We start from the raw sequence: 19,882 nt of genomic DNA, 5'->3' as shown, positions 1-19,882 counted from the left end.
GCGTGGCCTCCCCTACGCCTGCGCCGGGCTGCGGGGGGCGGGGCGGCGGAGCGCGCGTACGGAGGCCCGCGAGGCGCTGCTCGGCGCTCGGGCCGTCGGCGCGGGAGGCCCCCGGCGCGGTAGGTGTCCCCGCGCGGCGTCCGTGGTCCTCGGCGTGGCCGCCCCCGTGATTGAGCGCAGGTCCCGCGTGGGGTCCTTCCAGCGCGGGGAGGACGCGGTTCCCAGGGCGCCCGGGTGTCCGCGGACCGCCCCCTGCCCGCTTCGCGCCTGCGTCGCCTCACTTCCCTAGGCCCGCCCTGCCCCTCGGCCAAGCTGGACCCGTGTCCTGCTCAGCCCCGGCCGGTCTCGACCCTTTGGCGCGTGTTGACCCTGGTTTGCGTGGACCCGCCGCCGTTCGGCGTCTGTTGATGGCGGCGGGCCGCGCTTTCCGCCAGCCCCTTGGAGGGAGCGTGAGTCCCGGCGCCGCCCGTCGGCTGACCCGGGGCGCCTGTGCCCTCGTCCTGCCTCGTGAGGGGCGGGGGGCGGGGGCGGGGGCGCCGGGTGCAGGTGTGCTTCGGGGCGAGGCCTGCCTGGGTCCCGCCGAGGAGGACGCAGCGTGTGCTGGAGGGCCGCGTTCTGGTTGCGGGTGACCGTGTTTTCTGTTTCCTTTAGTTACAAATCAAGAAAAGCGGGGAGTCCGCTGGCATGGCTCTGATCACCTTGCGGAGGAACCTTTGCCATTTATCCGACTTTCGCATACACGGAGCTCTGGCTGCCCTGAAAAATCATCCTGTAAACCATGTTCACAAGATCGCTGAGGAGCGCCTGTCTCCGTGGTTCTGTCCGCTGCCGTCGGAGCCGGTCAGGGTCAGGTTCCATCACGCCTGTGGCCAGAAGTTCCATTCAGAGAATGGAAACGACCTCCTCCATCCAGCTGGCGAGCCGGTGTTGCCTCCAGCCCACGACTGGGATAGGCCTGAACTAAACCCCAGCCGGGTGGATGAGCAGACGTTCTACGAGAGACTAAACCACCTCACCTCATCAGAAGAAGTGTTAAGTTTTGTAAGTACGCTGCAGGCTTTGCCTGATACTCTGGCAGCAGGGGCCTTACAGCGGATTTGTGACATGGAAAGAAAAGATGGTGATCAAAAGCTGCCCAAAGAAATACTGAAGAATAGTGTCTTTCAAGCCTTATGCGTTCAGCTTGAACAGGAATCGTCGAGTCTGCCAGACACTGTTTTGGTGACGGCTTTGCAAGCTCTGACTCTGTTGCACGCGGATCCCCAGAGTAGCTTGTTACTCAACCTGGTGGCGGAATGCCAGCGTCGTCTCCAAAGGGGTGGCCTGGAAGTTCACAGTCTTTGTATTCTTGGGGAAAGTCTGATTAAACTTCAAGGTCCAGGCTGTGCGACACTAGAACTGATTATATGTCAACTGCAAGGTGAAAAATTGGAAGAATTTACCCCTGAGGATATTGTGACCCTTTATAGAATACTGCAGGCTTGTACTGTAAAAGTAGACCAACACCAGGCATTTCTAAATAGGATCAACACCTTTTCTCTGTCGGTAGTTTACAGTTTGAGTCCTACATTGATGAGCCAGATGCTCAGTGCCCTTGTGGTTCTTGATCAAACTCAAGCACTTCCTCTGTTTATAAAATTGGGAAAATCTGTTGTGAAGCATATCCCTCATTTTACTAATGAGGAGCTCAGAGAAGTCTTAGAGGCTTTCATATACTTTGGGCACAATGACAGGTTTTTTACAAAAGCCCTGGAGCAGCACGTAGCTTCTGCGTGTCTCACTTTGGGTCCTGACGTTGTCAGCAAAGTCATGGAGTACTGTAGTAGGAAACGGATCCTTTCAAAACCCATCCTCGATGCAGTGGCAGAAACTTTCATTTGCCAGTCAGAAAAATTTTCACCTCACCAGATTTCTGAGCTAATAGAACCATTTGGAAAACTCAATTACTTGCCCCCAAATGCCTCTACTTTATTTAGAAAGCTGGAAAATATGTTGCTCACCCATTTCCATTATTTCCCACCCAAGACACTATTGAAAATTCTCCATTCGTGTTCGCTAATTGAGTGCCATCCAGTCAATTTCATGGCAAAAATATTCAGCCCTCATTTTCTTCAAAAGCTGCAAGGTGAGTCGGTTATAACTTCTGAGGGTGGGAAAAGTAACCCTGGAACGTGTGAGGTTTTCAAGTCGTGTATCTCCTTGTGTACTGAGCAATACGCTGCCTTTGTTTTCACTTCCGTAATAACTGAAGGAGGAGGTCTGAAGTGTCAGGTGCTAGTGTGAGCACAGAGTTCCAGAATGATGGAACACACCACACAGAGAAAACAGTTTCAGATAAACAGACTGCCAGCCAGGAGTTTTGTAGGGATGTGACCTGGCGCTGGGAGGACAACATGTCAGAAGCCACAAGAGCAACTGTAGACTTCTTGGTTTTGGAAAGGATAGTGTTGGTCATCTTCACTGATGGCCACCCAGATGTGTTAGGTGTCCCTGTCTCCATAGTTAAAGGAAATTCTCATGGATTTTAACATACCTCTAACTTTTCATTATGTTCTGCAGTTTAGAGCCTGAGTTCCTTGGAAGTTAAAATGAGATCTCATTGATGGCAAGCAAGAAGGCATGATTAATTCTGACAAGTTCTTCTCCCAGGGTCCCGTACAAGTACAAGGCTGCCGAAGTCATTAGTGTTCATTGTGCATTCCTGGATGTTCCTTTGTTGGGTCACACATACCAAAATCCAAACCTAACTACAACTGGAATGCTTTTTATTTCAGGTGAAGAATTGTATTTGGACCGACTGAGCCTCGCACAGCTGACCCAACTATTCTTAACCTCAGTCCTAGAATGCCCTTTCTATAAGGTAAGAGCGTGAGTGTGTTGCCTTATTTCCCTGTGGGGACAGCTTTCTTTTGTCCTCCACCCCCCAATTTTTTAAGTTTTCTCCTCTTTGGATCTGTCTCAGTAACCTCACCAGAGGGCAGAACTTGCATCCACTTGGAGTTACTTGCCACCAGGTAGCCTTTTCTTAGATTAACTGGCCCCAATCCTGTTGGCTTGTCCTTGAAGGACCCATTTCCTGCTGTCCTGGAATATTTTGTCAAGTGCCGCAGTCAGAGTGCCCTGGATGCATGCTGAGGGCCATGCAGGGCTTTAGCACTTCCATAGCTGTTAGATACAAAAGTATGAATCCCTGGACTGAGCAAATCCTAAATTATTTTGAGAACATTTTTAAGCCAAGCCAGAAGTTTCATTCATCTCTGATAGGGTTTAGGTTAGGTACAATTTGTCTTCCCCCATCTAGTGCTCTACAGATTCGGTTCTCCTGCCTTAATCAGGCACCTTGTGTAGGATAACAGACGGCACCTCCAGACTTGCTCACTCCTGCCTGGTCCCTGGGCTAGACTGAATCACCTTTAAGCGTAGCTCATTTCAGAATAGGGTGTAAGAATGGAAAGATACCCCTGTTTGCTATAAAGCCCCTTAAATAGTGCTAAGGTACATAAAGGCCAGTGCTACTTACCCCCAGCCTTCCATCCCTGAAGGAGCAGCGTTGGCAGCAGTTTTTTGTGCACACAGGCACGAACACTATCCTGTTTCTCTCATGCCTAGGCTTGGGGCTATTGCAAGGACAGTGTGCTTTTATACACCTGGCACATCATGGGCACTCCCAGGGGCAATACATAAAGTATTCTTCTTAAGAAGGGCATGCGATTTCCAGGTATTTATTCCATTCCATCATCATTGGACTTCCAGGTTTCTCCCAGCGTTTTTCTCTGTCAACGGGCTGTAGTAAACATTGTTACATGTCCTTCCCTACTGGAGTCTTTTTGTTTTTCGATCTAGAGACTAGATTCCTGAAAGTGAGATAACTGCATTACCTACACACTTTTGCCTCTAATGGTTGCACATGTCCCTTGTCCTGCAGGGAATGAAGATGGCTGTGGCCTTGCCTCTTCTCTTGCTGCATGTTATCGGTCCTTTAATTGTTGTCATTTGACTCCGTGGAAAAGACAACCATGTCACTTGTTTAATGAAAAATAATGAGTCAAACATACTTTCATCACAGTGCTTATTGGTTCATGCATGTTTGCTACAAATCCTCTTGTGACCTCCTGACTCCAGTTCCTATTGGGTAGTTTGTCTTTTTTTTTTTTTTTTTTTTTTTGAGGGAGAGCACATGTGCACATATATGCAGAGGGAAAGGGGAGCAGAGAGAGTGAGAAACTTAAGCAGATCCCTTGCTGAACACAGAGCCCAACAAGGGGCTTGATCTCAGGACCCCAAGGTCATGACCTGAGCTGAAACCAAGAGTCAGATGTTCAACTGACTGAGCTACGCAGGTGCCCCTGTAGTTCTTATTTTTTCATTTGTTTTAATTTAATACTGTTTATATCTTTTTGCTATACAAAAATCTTTTAGTTTTCTGTAGTGAAATCTTTCCATTTTTTTATGATTTCTGGATTTGCTCTCTCCAGAATATCTTACCACTCCTAAAATAATATGAATATTTTACTAAATTTTTAAAAGTATCATTTCCCTTCCTGTATTTAGCTCTTTAACTCACTTGGAATTTGTGGTAATCCATGGTGTATGCTAGAACTTTCACATGGTTCTTCTCCAGTTGGATTACCAGTTGCACCATTTACTACATAGCTATCCTTTTTCCCTAAGGTGAAACATCACCTGTATTATTTTGTCCTTTACTAAAAATGTGAGTGTCCTCAAGGCCCTTAACACAATTCTAAGAGTTCCAGGGACGTTTCTTGAGCTGTAATAGCGTCGTCGTTCCCTTCCTTCATTTCTTTCTCTGACCACTGACTACTTTTAAAACACTTTTAAAAGATAACATTGATGTATTGGATTTGAACTACCATAAGAATATTTTTCTGTTGTCACTTCAAGGAAGATATTTGTTCCTAACCCTGGAAAAGTATCCTGCCTATAAGTAGTTCTGATCAGACTTATGCTCAGGTGGTAACCTGTTTTATTTTCTGGTTTTTTATCTTATCTTTCTTTCTCATCCAATTTTTAAACATCCAATTTTTAGGGTCAGAAACTTCTTTCTAAATATCAAGTGAGGTCATTTCTTACTCCGTGCTGTTCTCTGGAAACACCTGTGGATTTTCAGCTTTTCAGATCTGTGAAGATTGGACTGATTGACCTTTTGGGAGCAAGATTGTATTTTGCCTCAAAAGTGTTAACACCCTATTGTTATACAATAGGTAAGTAGGAGGGAGTTTTGTCCTTGCTTACCAGCCTTGGCATGCCGCCCTCTTTGGGAACATGTGGGTTTCTGTGGATCTCAGTAGCCACTGGAAGATCTGGAAATGTGAAGCGGAGGTGGCCCTCTCCTGAAGGCTGTTGGGACAGTGGGTGAGCAATAAGGCTGTAGAGTCCAGACTGTTGGGAGCAGGGGGGTCCCATGTGGTAGCCACATGGTAGTGGGATGTCTTAGGGCAGAGTAACCTTTTCCTGCTTGCTTTTTTCCTGTAAAATGAGGGTAAGAAGTATAGTGACCCAGACTTGTGTCAGGACCAAGTGAGTGTTGCAGAGCGATACCTGGAGTGTAGTAAGCACTGGATCATTGTTAGCTGCTGTGGTACTCTAGCTCCGTGCTGTCCAACACACGGAGCTAGTACCTCAAGCTGCTAAAGTTTACATTAGCTAAAATGTAAAATCCATCTAGAGTTCAGTTCCTGGGTTGCACTAGTCTTGTGTCCAACACTCAGAATCACAGGGGGCTGGTGGCTGTCGCACTGGAGAGCAGGGGTGAAAACACGTGCTTCCCAGCAGAAAGTGCTGTTGGACAGGGCTGACTGGAGACTTTGAGGCCCTCTGCCCCTTCACTGGTTTTTAAAATCAACAAGTAAAAGAAAATAAGCTTAAAGGAGACAGCGTCATATAGGCTTCGGGTGGTCCTAGCTCACCTCCTCCTTTAGGAACTCTTTTTACAAAAGGAATGGCAGGAGGACACGGAGGGAAGGGGTGGGGGCCTACTGTGCCCAGAGACTGCGTGTTGGGGTCAGGAGGCGCTGCCAACACTGGCGGCTCTGGGAGCCCCAGTGATGAAACTTTTGACTTGTGGAGCTTATACCCTTGTTTCAGTTAAAGGATTTTCTTCACCCTGGGTGAAGAAAATTTTCTTCATCCTTCAGGTTCCCACCACTTACTACAAGGAGAAGGAGAAAGCAGGTGAGGTTCTCATCATGCCCACTACCTTGAGGACCCACTTCTGGTTTACATGTGGTTGAGCCTCCTTAATTTAAGGCTGACTTAGTTGATCACAGAGCTGGTTACAGCGAAATCCTCACCATGGTCTGGTGTGGCCATTACTTTGCAGCCTCCAGTGCAGCTGGTACACTGCAGTGTGGAAGAATTCAAAACAGAAGGAGGAGGAGGACAGGCGCGTAGTGTTTGTGAGGGTATCACACGTAGAATGTGTCCTTTCTTATCTCACCAGATGTTGAAATTAAATTAGATGAAGAAGGATTAGTACTACCATCTGCAGTCCACGAAGATGTGCATAAAAGGTAAAGAAAATTTTATGAGACTCAGCGGGCTTGATAATCAATGCTATTTCCTCAAGGGGGGAAAGTGGACATGGTTCCGGAAGTAAAGACACTAGAGTGCAGCACACCATTTTTGGAAATTCCATGTAACATAAACAATACTTAAAAACTTGAGTGCTCTTTCAGCACAGGAAAAGGTAGCACACCCATGAGTTCCATGAAAATAATGCTGACACACAGGAATAGCCAAATCCCAAGTAAAGCCTTGCCACTAAAAATGTATAAATATTTTGGATTGTCTTAAAAATTAAGTTTCTCCCTCTCACCAGATAAAGGGCTAGTATCCAAAATCTATAAAGAACTTCTCAAACTTAATATCCAAAAAAACAAATAATCCAGTCAAGGAATAAATAGAAGACATGAACAGACATATCTCCAAAGAAGACATACACATGGCCAACAGGCACATGAAAAACTGCTCCACATCATCGGCCTCTGGGAAATACATGTCAAAACCACGATGAGATACCACTCACCTGTCAGAATGAGTAAAATTAACAAGTCAGGAAACAACAAATGAGGATGTGGAGGATGTGGAGAAAGGCTAACCCTCTTATACTATTGGTGGGAATGTAAGCTGTTGCAGCTACTCTGGAAAACAGTATGGTGGTTCCTCAAAAAGTTGTAAATAGAGCTCCCGTACAACCCAACAATTGCACTATTGGGTATTTATCTGAAGGATACAAACAGTGATTTGAAGGGGCACCTGCACCACAATGTTTATAGCAGCAATGTCCACAAAAGCCAATATATGGTAAGAGCCCAGATGTCCATCAATAGATGAATGGATAAAGATGTGGTGTATACAGTGGAATATTGACTCAGCCATCAAAAAGGATGAAATCTTGCCATTTGCAATGACATGGATGAAACTAGAGTGTATAATGCTAAGGGAAATAAGTCAGACAAAAACAGATACCATATGACTTCACTTATATGTGGAATTTAAAACAAGATCATAGGGGAAAGGAAGGAGAAAATAAGAAAAAAAATAAGAAAAACAGAGAGGGAGGCAAACTGTAAGAGACTCTTAACTCTGGGAAACAAACGGGGTTGCTGGAGGGGAGGTTGGGGGAGATGGGGTAACTGGGTGATGGGCATTGAGGAGGCCACGTGGTGATATGAGCACTGGGTGTTGTATGCAACTGATGAACCACTAAATTATCTCTGAAACCAGTAATACACTATATGTTAACTAAATTGAAGTTAAGTAAAGAATTGAAAAAATAATGAAAAATGAAAATTTTGAGTTTCCCTCTCTGATTTTTCAGGGTAGCACTGTGCATTGATGATCCAAAACGATTTTCTCTGAATAGCAAACACTTATTGGGAAAGGAAGCTATTAAACAGAGACACCTGCGCTTGCTTGGTTATCAGGTTGTTCAGGTACGAGTTCTGTTTCCTTTGCTTCAAAAGCAATTTCTACTTTAGACTTGCTTCTCCTAGGGTACTAGGTAGGATGTCAGCCCAGTGGACCAAGAATCTTACATGAGTTTAAATCCTAACTTCATTCATTAGGCTTGGTCTCTATATTCATATACAGAATATTCAAATCTTCCTTTTTCCAAAAGTGAAGCATGTCTGCATTCTCTATAAACTACGTTATTAATCTCTACGTCTAGAATTACTAAATTATTAAAATATCTGTTTTGCTTTTATTTCCTTCAATTTAATGAATAGAAATAGAAAAGATGACCCATTAAAACCAGGATCCTCACTGACACTTTAAATGCTTCAGCCCTGATTTCTGTTTGCATTATCCATCACTTACCAAAGCTCCTGTGGGGAGTCCGCGGTGATGCTACATGGAGCCCCCCAGCTGTCTAGCTGTCTGCCAGTGTGCTCTCTGCTGTCCTGTCTGGTTACTTTTTCCATGGCATATTTTACCTACATCTCCAGACTAATTTTCCTAAAATTAACGTGCCAGTGCATGTTCAGAAACCTTTATTTTTCCTTCTCTGCTTACAGGATAAAGCAAAAACCCCTCTACATCTCTGCACACAACACCCTCCCCCAGGTCTGAGCTCAGCTGTCTCCTTCCTGCCCCCCATCCCTCTCCACACTCTCTTGCCTTTCTCCCTTTGCCCATGCTGCTGCCACCGTCTGACTGGTCTCCACCACTCTGAATCCAAATTCCAGCTCAGCACCGGTTCCTGGCTCAGGCTCACCTTCCACCCTAATCTGAAATGTGAGCCTCCCTCTGTGCTAGAGCGCCAGTTTGCTCTGCATGTTCTGCGGCTTATTTACTGAGCCCTACTATGTGCCAGGCACTGTTGGAGGTACCGGGGGCACACGATGACTAGCTGTGAGCTTTGCCCTCCAGGAGCTCCCATTCTGCCAAGGGGGGAGGATTTGAGAAACAGAACACCAGGTGACTTCAGAACATGGCAGATGATGATGTCTGGTATTTCCCTCCCTTTACAGATCCCCTATTATGAGATCGAGGTGCTAAAATCAAGAGGTGAACTCGTGGAATATTTACAAAGAAAACTCTTTCCTCAAAGCATGGGCGTTTGTTGGTAACAAGAAGGAATACCACCTTTGGGACGCAAATAATGAAGAATTTGCATTTTGTGGGACTCAGAACAAAAAAAAGAACGTACATTTGCTCATGGCCTGGGGTGAGCTGGAAAGGGTCTAGGTTTCCTTATACCATGTATACACTTGCCAGGGGTCAGTTTATTTTTATTTTTTTTTCAGGGGTCAGTTTAAAATAAATTTTTATTTTTATTTAATAAATGCTATTATAGGGACTTTTATACAGGAAGCAATTGACCAAGGACAATAAAGGAACATAATGAGTGTCATCATTTTTAAGTGTTTATCACTATCACATTTTTAAGTGATAGTCATTTGCTGCTGAGAATATTTTTTTTTCGAGACCTGTGTTTCCTCTAACAAATATAAGAAGAAATCTGTAAAGTGTAAAGATGTGGAGGTTAACTTATTTGGGTGGGGTTTTGGGAGGGGCAGTTGATGGAGAGAGAAGCTTCTGAATTTTGAAACAAGAACGAATCAAATTGTCTTCCATCGAGTACAGATGCATCCTCGTCCCATGGGGGTCAGGTCAAAGTTCCGGGGAGAAGAGGATGAGGAGGCTGGCTGGTGGAGGGTTGAGAGTGCTTTGGACTTGGGCCCTCGGGCTCTTCCACCAGGGAGTTCTGTGACCTGGGACAGGGAGACAGGTTGCTCTTAGCCCTGCCCAGCCCCTGCTGAGCTGTGCAGCCTGACACTCCTGCGAGACTGGCCTCTTTTGGGTTTTGTTCCCACTCTTCAGGGTCATGGACCAGCTCAGTGAGCTCGAATGTCCTACCCATCTCATTCATCACGAAAGATGAATGAGGATTTGAATCTAGTCTTGAGGAGTAGAGCATGGTGACTAAAACTAGCCTGGGTTTGAGTTCCAGCTATTCCCCTTCTAACTGATGACCTTGGGCCTCCATTGCCACAGGGATAATCATAAGTAATAACAGGGCTGCAGATAGTTTTTTTGGGACTGCCACCACAGAGTACCACAAACTGGGTGGCTTAAAACAACAGTAATGTATTTTCTCATGGTTCTGGGGGGCAGGAAGTCTGAAATCAAAGTGTCAGCAGGGCCATACTCCACAGGCTCTGGGGGAAGATCTCTTGCTTCTTCCAGCTTCTGGTGGCCCCAGCTCTTCCTTGGTGTGTGGCTGTATCACTCCAGTGCCAGTCTCCCGCTCACATGGCTGTTGTCGCAGGATGGGGGGGTGTGTCCGTTTGGGCAGCATTTCTGTGCCCAAATTCCCATGTTTTTACGACTCAAGCCATATTGGATTGGGGCCCACCCCAATGACCTCATCTTAACTTGATTGAATCTGCGAAAACCTTAACGTCCAAATAAGGTCATAGTCACAGGTATTGGGGATTAGCTTTTTTGGGGGGGACACCATTCAACCCATAACAGGTTGAAATGAGAATTAGTTAAAATACATAAAACACTTGGGAAAGCACCCAGAGCAGAGTAAGCTGACAGCCTGTTAACTAGTGAAGGGCATGGCTCTGCAGAGGATAGATGACAAACTGGGCAAACTGGGGTGAGGTAGGGAGAGGTGCCCAGAGGCTGTGGGCCCTGTGCCCCTGTGACCTTGCCGCTCCCTCCCTGGCCTCCAGGGATGTGACTCGCTCATCCCTGGGCAGGTGGGGGAACAGCCTGAGGCATGAGAAAAGCAAGGAAAGACCTGACAAATAGCCACACACACAGGCCATGACTGCTCCAAATGCTACAAGAAGAAAATACGGCCCAGAGTGCTCTCCCTCCACCTTTCCTGTTTCTGTGAATTCTCCCCCTGTCGGGACCTTTTCTCCCTCATCACTCTCATGGGAATCAGACCCCCGCCCCCGTATTCAGACCATCGTCTGGTGGGCCTCTGTCTCCTTGGCTCTCCCCTACCTGTCGTTGGCTTGGCAGACGTTAAAGCACTCTGATGACGCCAATGCCTGGGCGGGGGCCTGAATGCTGCAGCTGCAGAGGGCAGCAGGAAAGGGCCCAGCCTGGAGGGGCTAGGATCAAATGAGGCAGATCCAGGAGCAGATGATGACAGTGACAACCCAGCCGGCTCCTGCAGGGTGTGCAAGACTCAGAATGCAGAACCCTCCAGGCCTGCCGGAGAGGGAGAGCAGCGTTCCTGGAAAGCCTTGTGAGCCCAAGGTTAGACGAAGGCAGGTGAGTGTGCAGTGAGAGCATTTCAGGCACGGCCTGGCCAAAGAGCATGCAGCACAAAACAGGGCAGCCTCACCATAGGATGCCAGACTGACTGCCACTTCTGTTTTAAGCAAATTTTAATCCTGAAAATGAGCAAGTATGCCATAAGGATCATTTGGCCTAATACATACAAGGTCTCTGGCTTCACCAATTGGAGTGAATTTGATGAACGCTGTAAAATGATAAAGCTCAGTCCTCATCAACTCAGCCCTCGGGCCTCTGACTTGAAATGCTGACCCATACAAGCCAAAGTGATGCCATTCTTGGAAGGACATACCCCGTCTCCTAGCTCTTGTTAACCATACATCGATGATCTCTTTAAACACCTTGCCGTAGCTTTTCAAAAGTAAAAGCAAAGAAAATTTTAAAAGAAAGGAAAAAGGAAAGGAAGGAGACAGAAAAAGAAAAAATGGGGGGAAATGTGTTGGACTTGCAGACCTGACGCCAGCCGCACACGATGACATTCCTCAGGCCGACCTCCAGGGGGCAGCAGAGCTCCCGACGCGCCCAGGGTTGCCGCCTCCAGAGGGAAGAGTTCAAGAGGCCAGAGGACGGGCCAGGCGCCTGGAGGGGGTAGGAGCTGCGGGAGCACCGGGAGCACCGGGAGCACAACTGACTGTTCTGCCAGAAGCAAACGGGCGCCTTTCCTTACCTTCGTCCAAAGAAGGAAGGCATCTTGCCTGAACAAGGCCACCCCGGCATGAAGGGTAACCAGGACGCTGGGGCAGGAGGCGCCTGCCGGAGGGGGACTTCTGGGAGACCAGGGCCCTACCTGCCCATGCTGTGCGGCCAGGTGTGTATGGACAGCTGGCCAACGTCCGCTGGGTGGAAGGAGCAGAACTCAGCATGTCTGACAGGGTTCTGGGAAGGCGGTGAGCCCCTCCATTCCTCTCAAGGCCTTGCACCCACCTGAAGACTGTGTCCAAGGGCAGCGAGGGCCTCTGGGCTCCGTGCCGGCGAGCCGGGTGAATTAGCCCCCCAAAGCTGAGATTTCCCCCAAACTGGGAGCATGCACACACCCTCGGGAGTCTAACTGCTCCGTGCAGGATGATGAAATGGGCACACCTTGGATACTGTTTGGCCAGGATGCTTGGAAAGTAGCAAATGCTCGGAGAGACCTGTGGGCTCTGGGTGGTGGTACCCGTGTTACCTGGCGTTCTCCCATCAAGTTCATTATCACAACGGGCGGCAAGGGCGCGCTTGGGGAAGCCTCCTGGGCCTTCACCTGGTGAACCTGCGGCAGCTGCTTTTGTTAATTAGCACCAAGGACATGGTGCTGAGAATCCTCCCTGTAAAATCTTTGCTATTTGAAACCGAATCAATAGGAATGGAACATTCCTCTATTGCCTGCAGGATCGGAGCCTCATAGGTGATTCTGACACAGAAGTCGCCTCCATTTCCACCCGGACGCAGAGCTTCAGCAGGGAGGGGGTTGGACACAACATCCCACATTTACCTTACCTTCGAGGACACCAGGTCCGCTTCTCAGGCCAGGCCTGATGATTAGCCCTTCTACACGCAACCCAGCTTCATTCAGCTTTACCCCAGCCCTCTGATCACCCCGGCCACCCTTCCTGTTTGGTTCTCCTGGGGTGCTGTCTCCCTCACCTCAACTTCGCATCATCCCAGGGTCCCCAGTATCTGGTGCATACTCTGTGATATTTTGGGTTCTGATTGCAAGAAACAATATCTCTTAATGACTCTACTGTTTTTTGTGGGACCCAGGAAATTTAACAAAAATCCCCTACCCCTCAACAAGCAGAGCAGGACTAACTCCATTTTGTGCTACACCCGCCACCTCCTGAATGACCTGCTTATTGCTTAAGGCGCTGCCCCACCCTAGTCTGGCCGCTGGGCACACCCTAATCAGAAATCGGCTCATAACAATGTAACCCTGCCTTGTGCCTGCCAAAACTGCGCCAATTCTGACCAAAGTAATAGGCCAGCTCAAGTGGATACTATAGGGTAAGGTGTAATTCAATTGGCCACCTGCATGTGGACCGACATGACTGTGCAACTTTCTGCGTATCCCATGGACCACTGGCCCCTATAAAGCTGCTGCGCCTCTTAGTCTCGGGGTCCAAGTCCCTGCTCCGCTGTGTCAGGTATACTTGGACCCAGGCTCGAGCTTGTATATAAACCCTCGTGTGTTTGCATCGGTGTCGGCTCCTTGGTGGTTTCTTGGATTCGCAATCTTGGGCACAACATTTTTAACTTTTTCTTATGGAAAACTTTGAACACACACAAAAAAAGTCTCGAGACAGAACTGCGTAATGAATCCATGTGAGTCCTTTCATTCAGCATGAAAAATTAGCAGAATTTTCCAATTATGTTTCATCTGTTCATTCCCTTTCTTTTCCTTTTTTTATTGGAAAGTTTGTAGAGAAATCTAAGCTATCATCTACTTTTATCCTAAATACTTCAGTATTTTGTGTTCAGTTTTGCTTTTTAAAGATTTTATTTATTTATTCATGAGAGAGGCAGAGACACAGGCAGAGGGAGAAGCAGGCTCTCTGGGGGGAGCCTGATGTGGGACTCGATCCCAGGACCCCAGGTTCACGCCCTGAGCCGAAGGCAGACGCTCAGCCACTGAGCCACCCAGGCACCCCAACAAACATTTTTTTTAAATCTAACTATTCTACCATTATTACAGCAAAACTAATAATTATTCTCTACAATAACTAAATACCTGGTCTATATTCTAAATTTCCTCTGCAGTCTCAAAGATCATTTTTAACTGTTGGCTTGTTTGAATCAGGCTCCAAAGGTCACATATTACATTTGGATGTTCTAGCACTAAGCTTTAAGTCTCACATCTGTAACTGCCCCCTCACTCATCTAGTTGTCACATCATTATTTTATTAGAGAAGTTAGAGGGCTTGCCCTGTGAAACGTCCCATACTCTCGATTTGGTGTTAGCTACCTTATTCCTCCAATTGCTGTATTTCCTATTACATTAAAAGTTCGATCCACAGGTTTGGTTAGATTCTGCTTAAGATTTGTCATCAAGGACGCCTGCTTCAGAAGTGGTGCATTTGCTCTGTGTCATACCATCATGTCCCGCTGTCCCCTTAGCGATAGTCACTAAAACTGATCAGGGGCTTCCTGAATTACCAGCCTGACCGCCCACTACTTACATAGTTCACCATCAGCCTTTCACCCCCTGGTTTTACCCCCTCTGGGTGATGGCTGCCTAGATCCATTATCCCAGTAGGTGTTTTTGGGGGAAAAAAAATGATTTCCTAATTCTGTCATCACTTTTACCTTTATTAGCTTGTATTCATCTGTAAAGAAGAAATTTCTCTCATCAACTATTTACATGCCCTAAACTAAGGTTTATACAAAAAAAATATATATATATGAGAAACAAAATGTTACTTCTTTGTATCAATTTTTAGAATAAAATGTTAGTGGTCTGGTCAGGTGTTTTCTGTCTTAAAAAGTTACCCGCTCATGAAATATATATATATATAGATAGATAGATAGATAGATAGAGATAGATAGATAGATAGATAGTTTCAGTGTATTGCAGTCACCTTTTTGATACTTAAATTGTTTCCTCGTAGACCAATGAGATACCCTTTAGGTTGGCCCCTGTGTCTTTTTGACTTGACACATTAGTTTTTGGAAATTTCTTGGCCCAACGCAATGCCCCAGGCTCCTGTTCCATTTCCGGTCTCAGACCTGGGGGCAACCCTCTCTTTAGAACCTGGTTCCTGGAGGGTGGTGCTACTCATTGCTAGAGCTGTATCAGAAAATGTTCATTTTAGGCATCATATAAAATCACTTCATTTTTATTTCAAAATCAACAAAGTGAAAATAAACTATTAGGACTTCATCAAGATGAAAAGGTTCTGCATGGGGAAGGAGACAATCAACAAAACCGTACACTAAAACTAAATATCTTCAGAATGGAAGAGGGTATTTTCAAATGACATATCTGATAAAGTATCCAAAATCTATAAAGAACTTATCAAACTCAACAACCCCAAAATAAATCATCTGGTTAAGAAATGGGCATAAGACATGGACATTTCTCCAAAGAAGACATCCAGATGGCCAACAGATACATGAAAAGATGCTCAACATCATATATCATCAGAGAAAGACAAATCAAAACATGATGACATGGGAACTCGCACCGATCAGAATGGCTAAAATTAACAGGACAGGAAACAACAGATGTTGATGAGGATACTGAGAAAAGGGAATTCTCTTGCATTTCTGGTGGAAAGGCAAACTGGTGCAGCCACTCTGGAGAACAATATGGAGGTTCCTCAAAATTAAAAATCAAACTACCCTATAATCCAGCAATTGCATTACTAGGTATTTACCCAAAGGATACAAAAATACTAAATCAAAGGGATACAGGCATCCTGATGTTAATACCAACATTATCTACAAGAACCAAATTATGTATGGAAGGAGTCCAAACGTCCATGGGTAAAGAAGATGTATACGCATGTACACACACACACAAACACACAATGAGATATTACTTGGCCATAAAAAAGAATGAAATCTTGCTATTTGCAATGATGTCGATGAGTCGAGTGTTTTATGCTAAGTGAAATATGTTAGTCTGAGAAAGACAAATACCATATGATTTCACTTATATGTAGAATTTCAGAAACAAAACAGATGAACGTGGGGGGAAAAAGAGGCAAACCATAAATCAGACTCTTAGCTATAGAGGACAAACTGAGAATTAAGAGACGTAGGTGTGCGGGGGATGGGCTAGATGGGTGATGGGCATTAAGCATGGTACTTGAGATGAGCATTGGCTGTTATATGGAAGTGACGAATCACTAAATTCTACTCCTGAAGCCAATATTACGCTATATATTAACTAATTGGAATTTAAATAAAAACTTTAAAGAAAAACAAGGTGAACAAACCAAAATGAAATTTACATTTATATGTTGATTCATAAGTTTGATGTTGAAAGTGACCACAGGGACTCCCTTCAATTTAATGAGCCAGCCTACAGGAAAATCTTTATGACAGACATGCTCTCTAAATCCACTGACACTGATCATGTCATTTTACCAGCGAAGAGGTGTCCAGGAAGGTAAAGGCTTGTCCAGTCCCACCATGGCCCACCAACATGCTCACGATCTGGTTACGATGGTTTGGAAGACAGCAGTGCCCCATTCCACGCCCAGAGCCACACTGCTGCTGTCACCATCAGACAGCACTGGTGCGGGTTTTGGAAACCGGTGCAGGCAGCTATCTGGGCTTGTGAGAGCATCCTTTCATAGCCCTGGACGTCAAAATGCCCCCTGAAGTCTGATGCACTCTCCTCCTAGCTGGTGTCGAATGTGGTGTTTTTATGTCCCTTGTACTCTCAGCCTGCCAAATGTGGAGGAGCACTCAATCCAAGTCAGTTTTCTGATGTTTTAAAGCCTGTGAATTAAAGCCCAATTTTGTTGAGCCACTTAAGTGAGTTTACATTGACATTTAAAGACAAAATAATTGTAAAAGTTTTCATATTCAAAATGGAGATATTAACCCTGTTTTATTTTATTTATATTTATTATTATTATTTTTTACCCTTGTTTTGAAACCTCCACATGCAGCATGAGGCTTTGTGCTTAGTAGGGCCCTGGCTGCATCTCTGGATGGTCTCGAAGCCCTATAAAGAAAACCCTCCCATCAGACAGGCCCCGTCTCTCCCACGAGCTTCCCACACCCTCCTGCAGGCCCCCCCACTGGCTGTGTCCCCTGCACTGCACAGAACTCTGCCACATCTCCACTCTCTCATCAGCACAGAGACCTAGAGGCTCCTTTCTAGCCTGAAACCTTGAAGGGTTTGGTTTCTGAGAGGTCCTGATAAACATTACATACCACTGAAGCCACTGCTGCATATTATGTGACATGCTAACTGGGACACGGTGGCTTCTTCTGTGATTTCTCCTTCCCTGCCTGATGTCAATAAAGAGCACTTCCTGCTGGGCCTCCCCATGCTCATGTCTGTCCAGATGTCAGGAGAAATGGCACAGGGTTCCAGCTGCAATGTGAACTCAGGACCTCCCACACTCCCGAGAGCAGCCGTGTTTATGCAGTACTTGGCCCCTGTTCCTGCAGAGGTAGCAGAGGTTCTGCCGGGTGAGCACCGCAGGCTGCGTGGACCGTCACGAGACAGCGGCAGTCAGCCTGGGCCGGAGCGGGGCAACATGGTCCCCCCAAAGTCAGCAACAACCCCATGCTGCTGCATTGACCCCCTGGGAGACGGACTGAGGCTGAGGTTGTCACTTGCACCCTGGACGGTTAACTCACAGGCGGTGTGTGCATGCTTGCGCGATCAATTCACTTCCTTTGAGAGTTAACTGTTCATTCTTTTCCCTTTCCCTCCTGCATAGAACTTGCTAAGTTACAGACATGAAGGACTTACACAAATTAGACTCTGACTTCGGGTTTCACTCATACCTGGAATACATAATAGGATCATATAGGAGGAAAAAAGTTTTTAAAGGAATCTGGTCCTCTAGATAACGGAAACGGGCAAAGCATGTCTTACCTATTATCTTCCCGCCTTTAGGTCCCTGTCCTTGCAGCCTCGGGGATGGCAGCCTTCCTCGGGGCTACCACTCACCTCCTGAAACAGCAGCACCACTCAGTAGATGCCCTATGCCCTCTGCTGTGAAACCCAGAGTTTCTCTGGTCCCGAGATGTCTGCAGGGGAGCCCGTGTAGCCCCGGGCAGGGGTCATACATGGTCAGGAGTAAAAGATCCAAGAGCAGGTGTCAACCCAGGAGGACTGCAGACCAGGGATAAAAGGCACCTCCAGGTCTGTCTGGCAGGCAATTCTGAGAGTCCACTTCATGCTGCCCAGAAAGTTGTGGGCACGGCAGCGCTCCAGCTGTCCTCTGCCATGACCTTGATAACTCATCCTTATACCTACTCTCCTGCTCCTCTCGCTCCTCTGGTCCTTCATTCATGCTCCCTGGGATTATCTCCCAAATAAGACAAGAGCCCTCAGGCCCTTGTCCTAGTTGTACCTTTAGAGGGAACCAAGCTGTGGTGACTGCATCCCTTTATTTAGTCACCAAATATTTGCTGAGGACCTACTTGAGCCAGCAAAGAAGGAACAGATGTATGCGTGCCGCCTTGCCCTCCAGAGCTCCCAGTGTAGCCCGTAATTAAATGTCACCTACCGAGACAAGTACCAGATTCACATCCCTAGAATGCGGGACAGGATTTCATGATCAAATTATTTCAGTGTCAGTTTTAGCTGCCTTCCCAAGCTAATTGGCGTCAGCTGCTTCCACTTTCCACACCGCGACACCGAATCACCTAAGCAAGATTTTCAAAGCCTCGGGGCCAACTCCTCACCTGTTCCGTCTTTGCAGGAGGTTGGGGAGGCCAGCCTCTGCTCCACGAACTTGTCGGGGAGGGGAGCGGGCCTGCCGGGCCAGCCCTCGGTCTCGGGACGAACGACCGGACCGGCCGGCAGAGCGGCGCCCGAGCCCAGGCCAGCCGCGGACACCCCGGGTTAACTCCTGGGAGCCTTGCACCTCCGCGGCCCAAGCGACCAGCCACAGGCGGCCACCTGCCCTTGCGCTGTGGCTGATAACAGGCTAAAACGATGATGTTCTGGGCAAACTGGGTAGAATAAGTATTATTACAATGGATTTCACCTGTGTCCTTTGGCCTTTTCCGTGTGGTTACCAGGAGTTCTAAGCTCCGAGTGTGGCTCCCGCCGCGTTCCCCTGGGCGGCGCTGCTCTGGGCCCGCCCCGCGCCTTCCCTGCCCCGCGGACCGCGAGCCCCACGGGGACGCCCGCGGCCCGGCGGCAGGACGCACCCCCGAGCCGCGCAGGCAGGAGCGCGCCCCGAGCGGCCGCTGCGTGGGGGCGGGTCGGCGGGGCGGGAGGGGCTCGTCCCAGCCGCAGCCGCTTCTGCAGCGGGGGCTCGGGGCCGCACCTCCGAGGAGGCGCCCGGTGCCCGGCGGGAGGGAGGGAGGGAGGGAGGGAGGGGGAGGAGGGGGAGGAGGGGCCGCGGGAGGGGAGGAGGGAGAGGAGGGGGAGAGGGGCCGCGGGAGGGGAGGAGGGAGAGGAGGGGGAGGAGGGGCCGCGGGAGGGGAGGAGGGGGAGGAGGGGCCGCGGAGGGGAGGAGGGAGAGGAGGGGGAGGAGGGGCCGCGGGAGGGGAGGAGGGGGAGGAGGGGCCGCGGGAGGGGAGGAGGGGGAGGAGGGGCCGCGGGAGGGGAGGAGGGAGAGGAGGGGGAGGAGGGGCCGCGGGAGGGGAGGAGGGGGAGGAGGGGCCGCGGGAGGGGGAGGAGGGGAGAGGGCCGGGGGGGGAGGGAGGAGGGGCCGCGGGAGGGGAGGAGGGGGAGGAGGGGCCGCGGGAGGGGAGGAGGGGGAGGAGGGGCCGCGGGAGGGGAGGAGGGAGAGGAGGGGCCGCGGGAGGGGAGGAGGGAGAGGAGGGGGAGGAGGGGCCGCGGGAGGGGAGGAGGGGGAGGAGGGGCCGCGGGAGGGGAGGAGGGGGAGGAGGGGCCGCGGGAGGGGAGGAGGGGGAGGAGGGGCCGCGGGAGGGGAGGAGGGGGAGGAGGGGCCGCGGGAGGGGAGGAGGGAGAGGAGGGGCC

The 19,882-nt window shown here is 48.4% G+C and overlaps 2 protein-coding genes across 5 annotated transcripts in view; one reads left to right on the top strand and one right to left on the bottom strand.

Moving 5' to 3' along the window:
- MTRR (5-methyltetrahydrofolate-homocysteine methyltransferase reductase) overlaps nt 1-19,123 on the bottom strand; it is a 51,387-nt gene extending 32,264 nt beyond the window's left edge. The window contains exon 1 of one of the 2 annotated variants that reach the window (XM_041731686.1): nt 18,939-19,123. The gene's annotated coding sequence lies outside the window, so the exon portion shown is untranslated. Of the gene's footprint in view, nt 1-18,633; nt 18,919-18,938 lie in introns of those variants that run through there. The other variant, XM_041731685.1, reaches the window with a different exon arrangement.
- Nucleotides 19-9,376, top strand: FASTKD3 (FAST kinase domains 3). 3 transcript variants are annotated; one of them, XM_041731689.1, is made up of 7 exons: nt 19-119; nt 652-2,125; nt 2,775-2,860; nt 5,048-5,222; nt 6,461-6,530; nt 7,841-7,955; nt 8,994-9,376. In XM_041731689.1, the coding sequence occupies exons 2-7, from the start codon at nt 685-687 to the stop codon at nt 9,090-9,092; spliced, it is 1,986 nt and encodes a 661-aa protein (XP_041587623.1). In that variant the 5' UTR covers nt 19-119; nt 652-684; the 3' UTR covers nt 9,093-9,376. The 3 variants fall into 3 exon arrangements, with proteins under 3 accessions (XP_041587623.1, XP_041587624.1, XP_041587622.1); XM_041731688.1 differs by lacking the exon at nt 19-119 and adding an exon at nt 195-449; XM_041731690.1 differs by lacking the exons at nt 19-119; nt 7,841-7,955; nt 8,994-9,376 and adding an exon at nt 185-449 and having other exon boundaries at nt 6,341-6,469.
- Nucleotides 19,124-19,882: the final 759 nt, after the last annotated feature.

Source organism: Vulpes lagopus, chromosome 17 (genome assembly GCF_018345385.1).
Source record: "Vulpes lagopus strain Blue_001 chromosome 17, ASM1834538v1, whole genome shotgun sequence".
NCBI lineage: Eukaryota > Metazoa > Chordata > Mammalia > Carnivora > Canidae > Vulpes > Vulpes lagopus.
The sequence above is the reverse complement of the archived record's forward strand: the minus strand, read 5'-3'. Positions and strand labels throughout refer to the sequence as shown.

Coding starts and splice junctions, on each gene's coding strand:
- FASTKD3 (XM_041731688.1), top strand. CDS start 408: ATGGCGGCGGGCCGCGCTTTCCGCCAGCCCCTTGGAGGGAGC. Junction 450..651: donor GCCAGCCCCTTGGAGGGAGC/GTGAGTCCCGGC, acceptor TGTTTCCTTTAG/TTACAAATCAAGAAAAGCGG. Junction 2,861..5,047: donor TAGAATGCCCTTTCTATAAG/GTAAGAGCGTGA, acceptor TCCAATTTTTAG/GGTCAGAAACTTCTTTCTAA.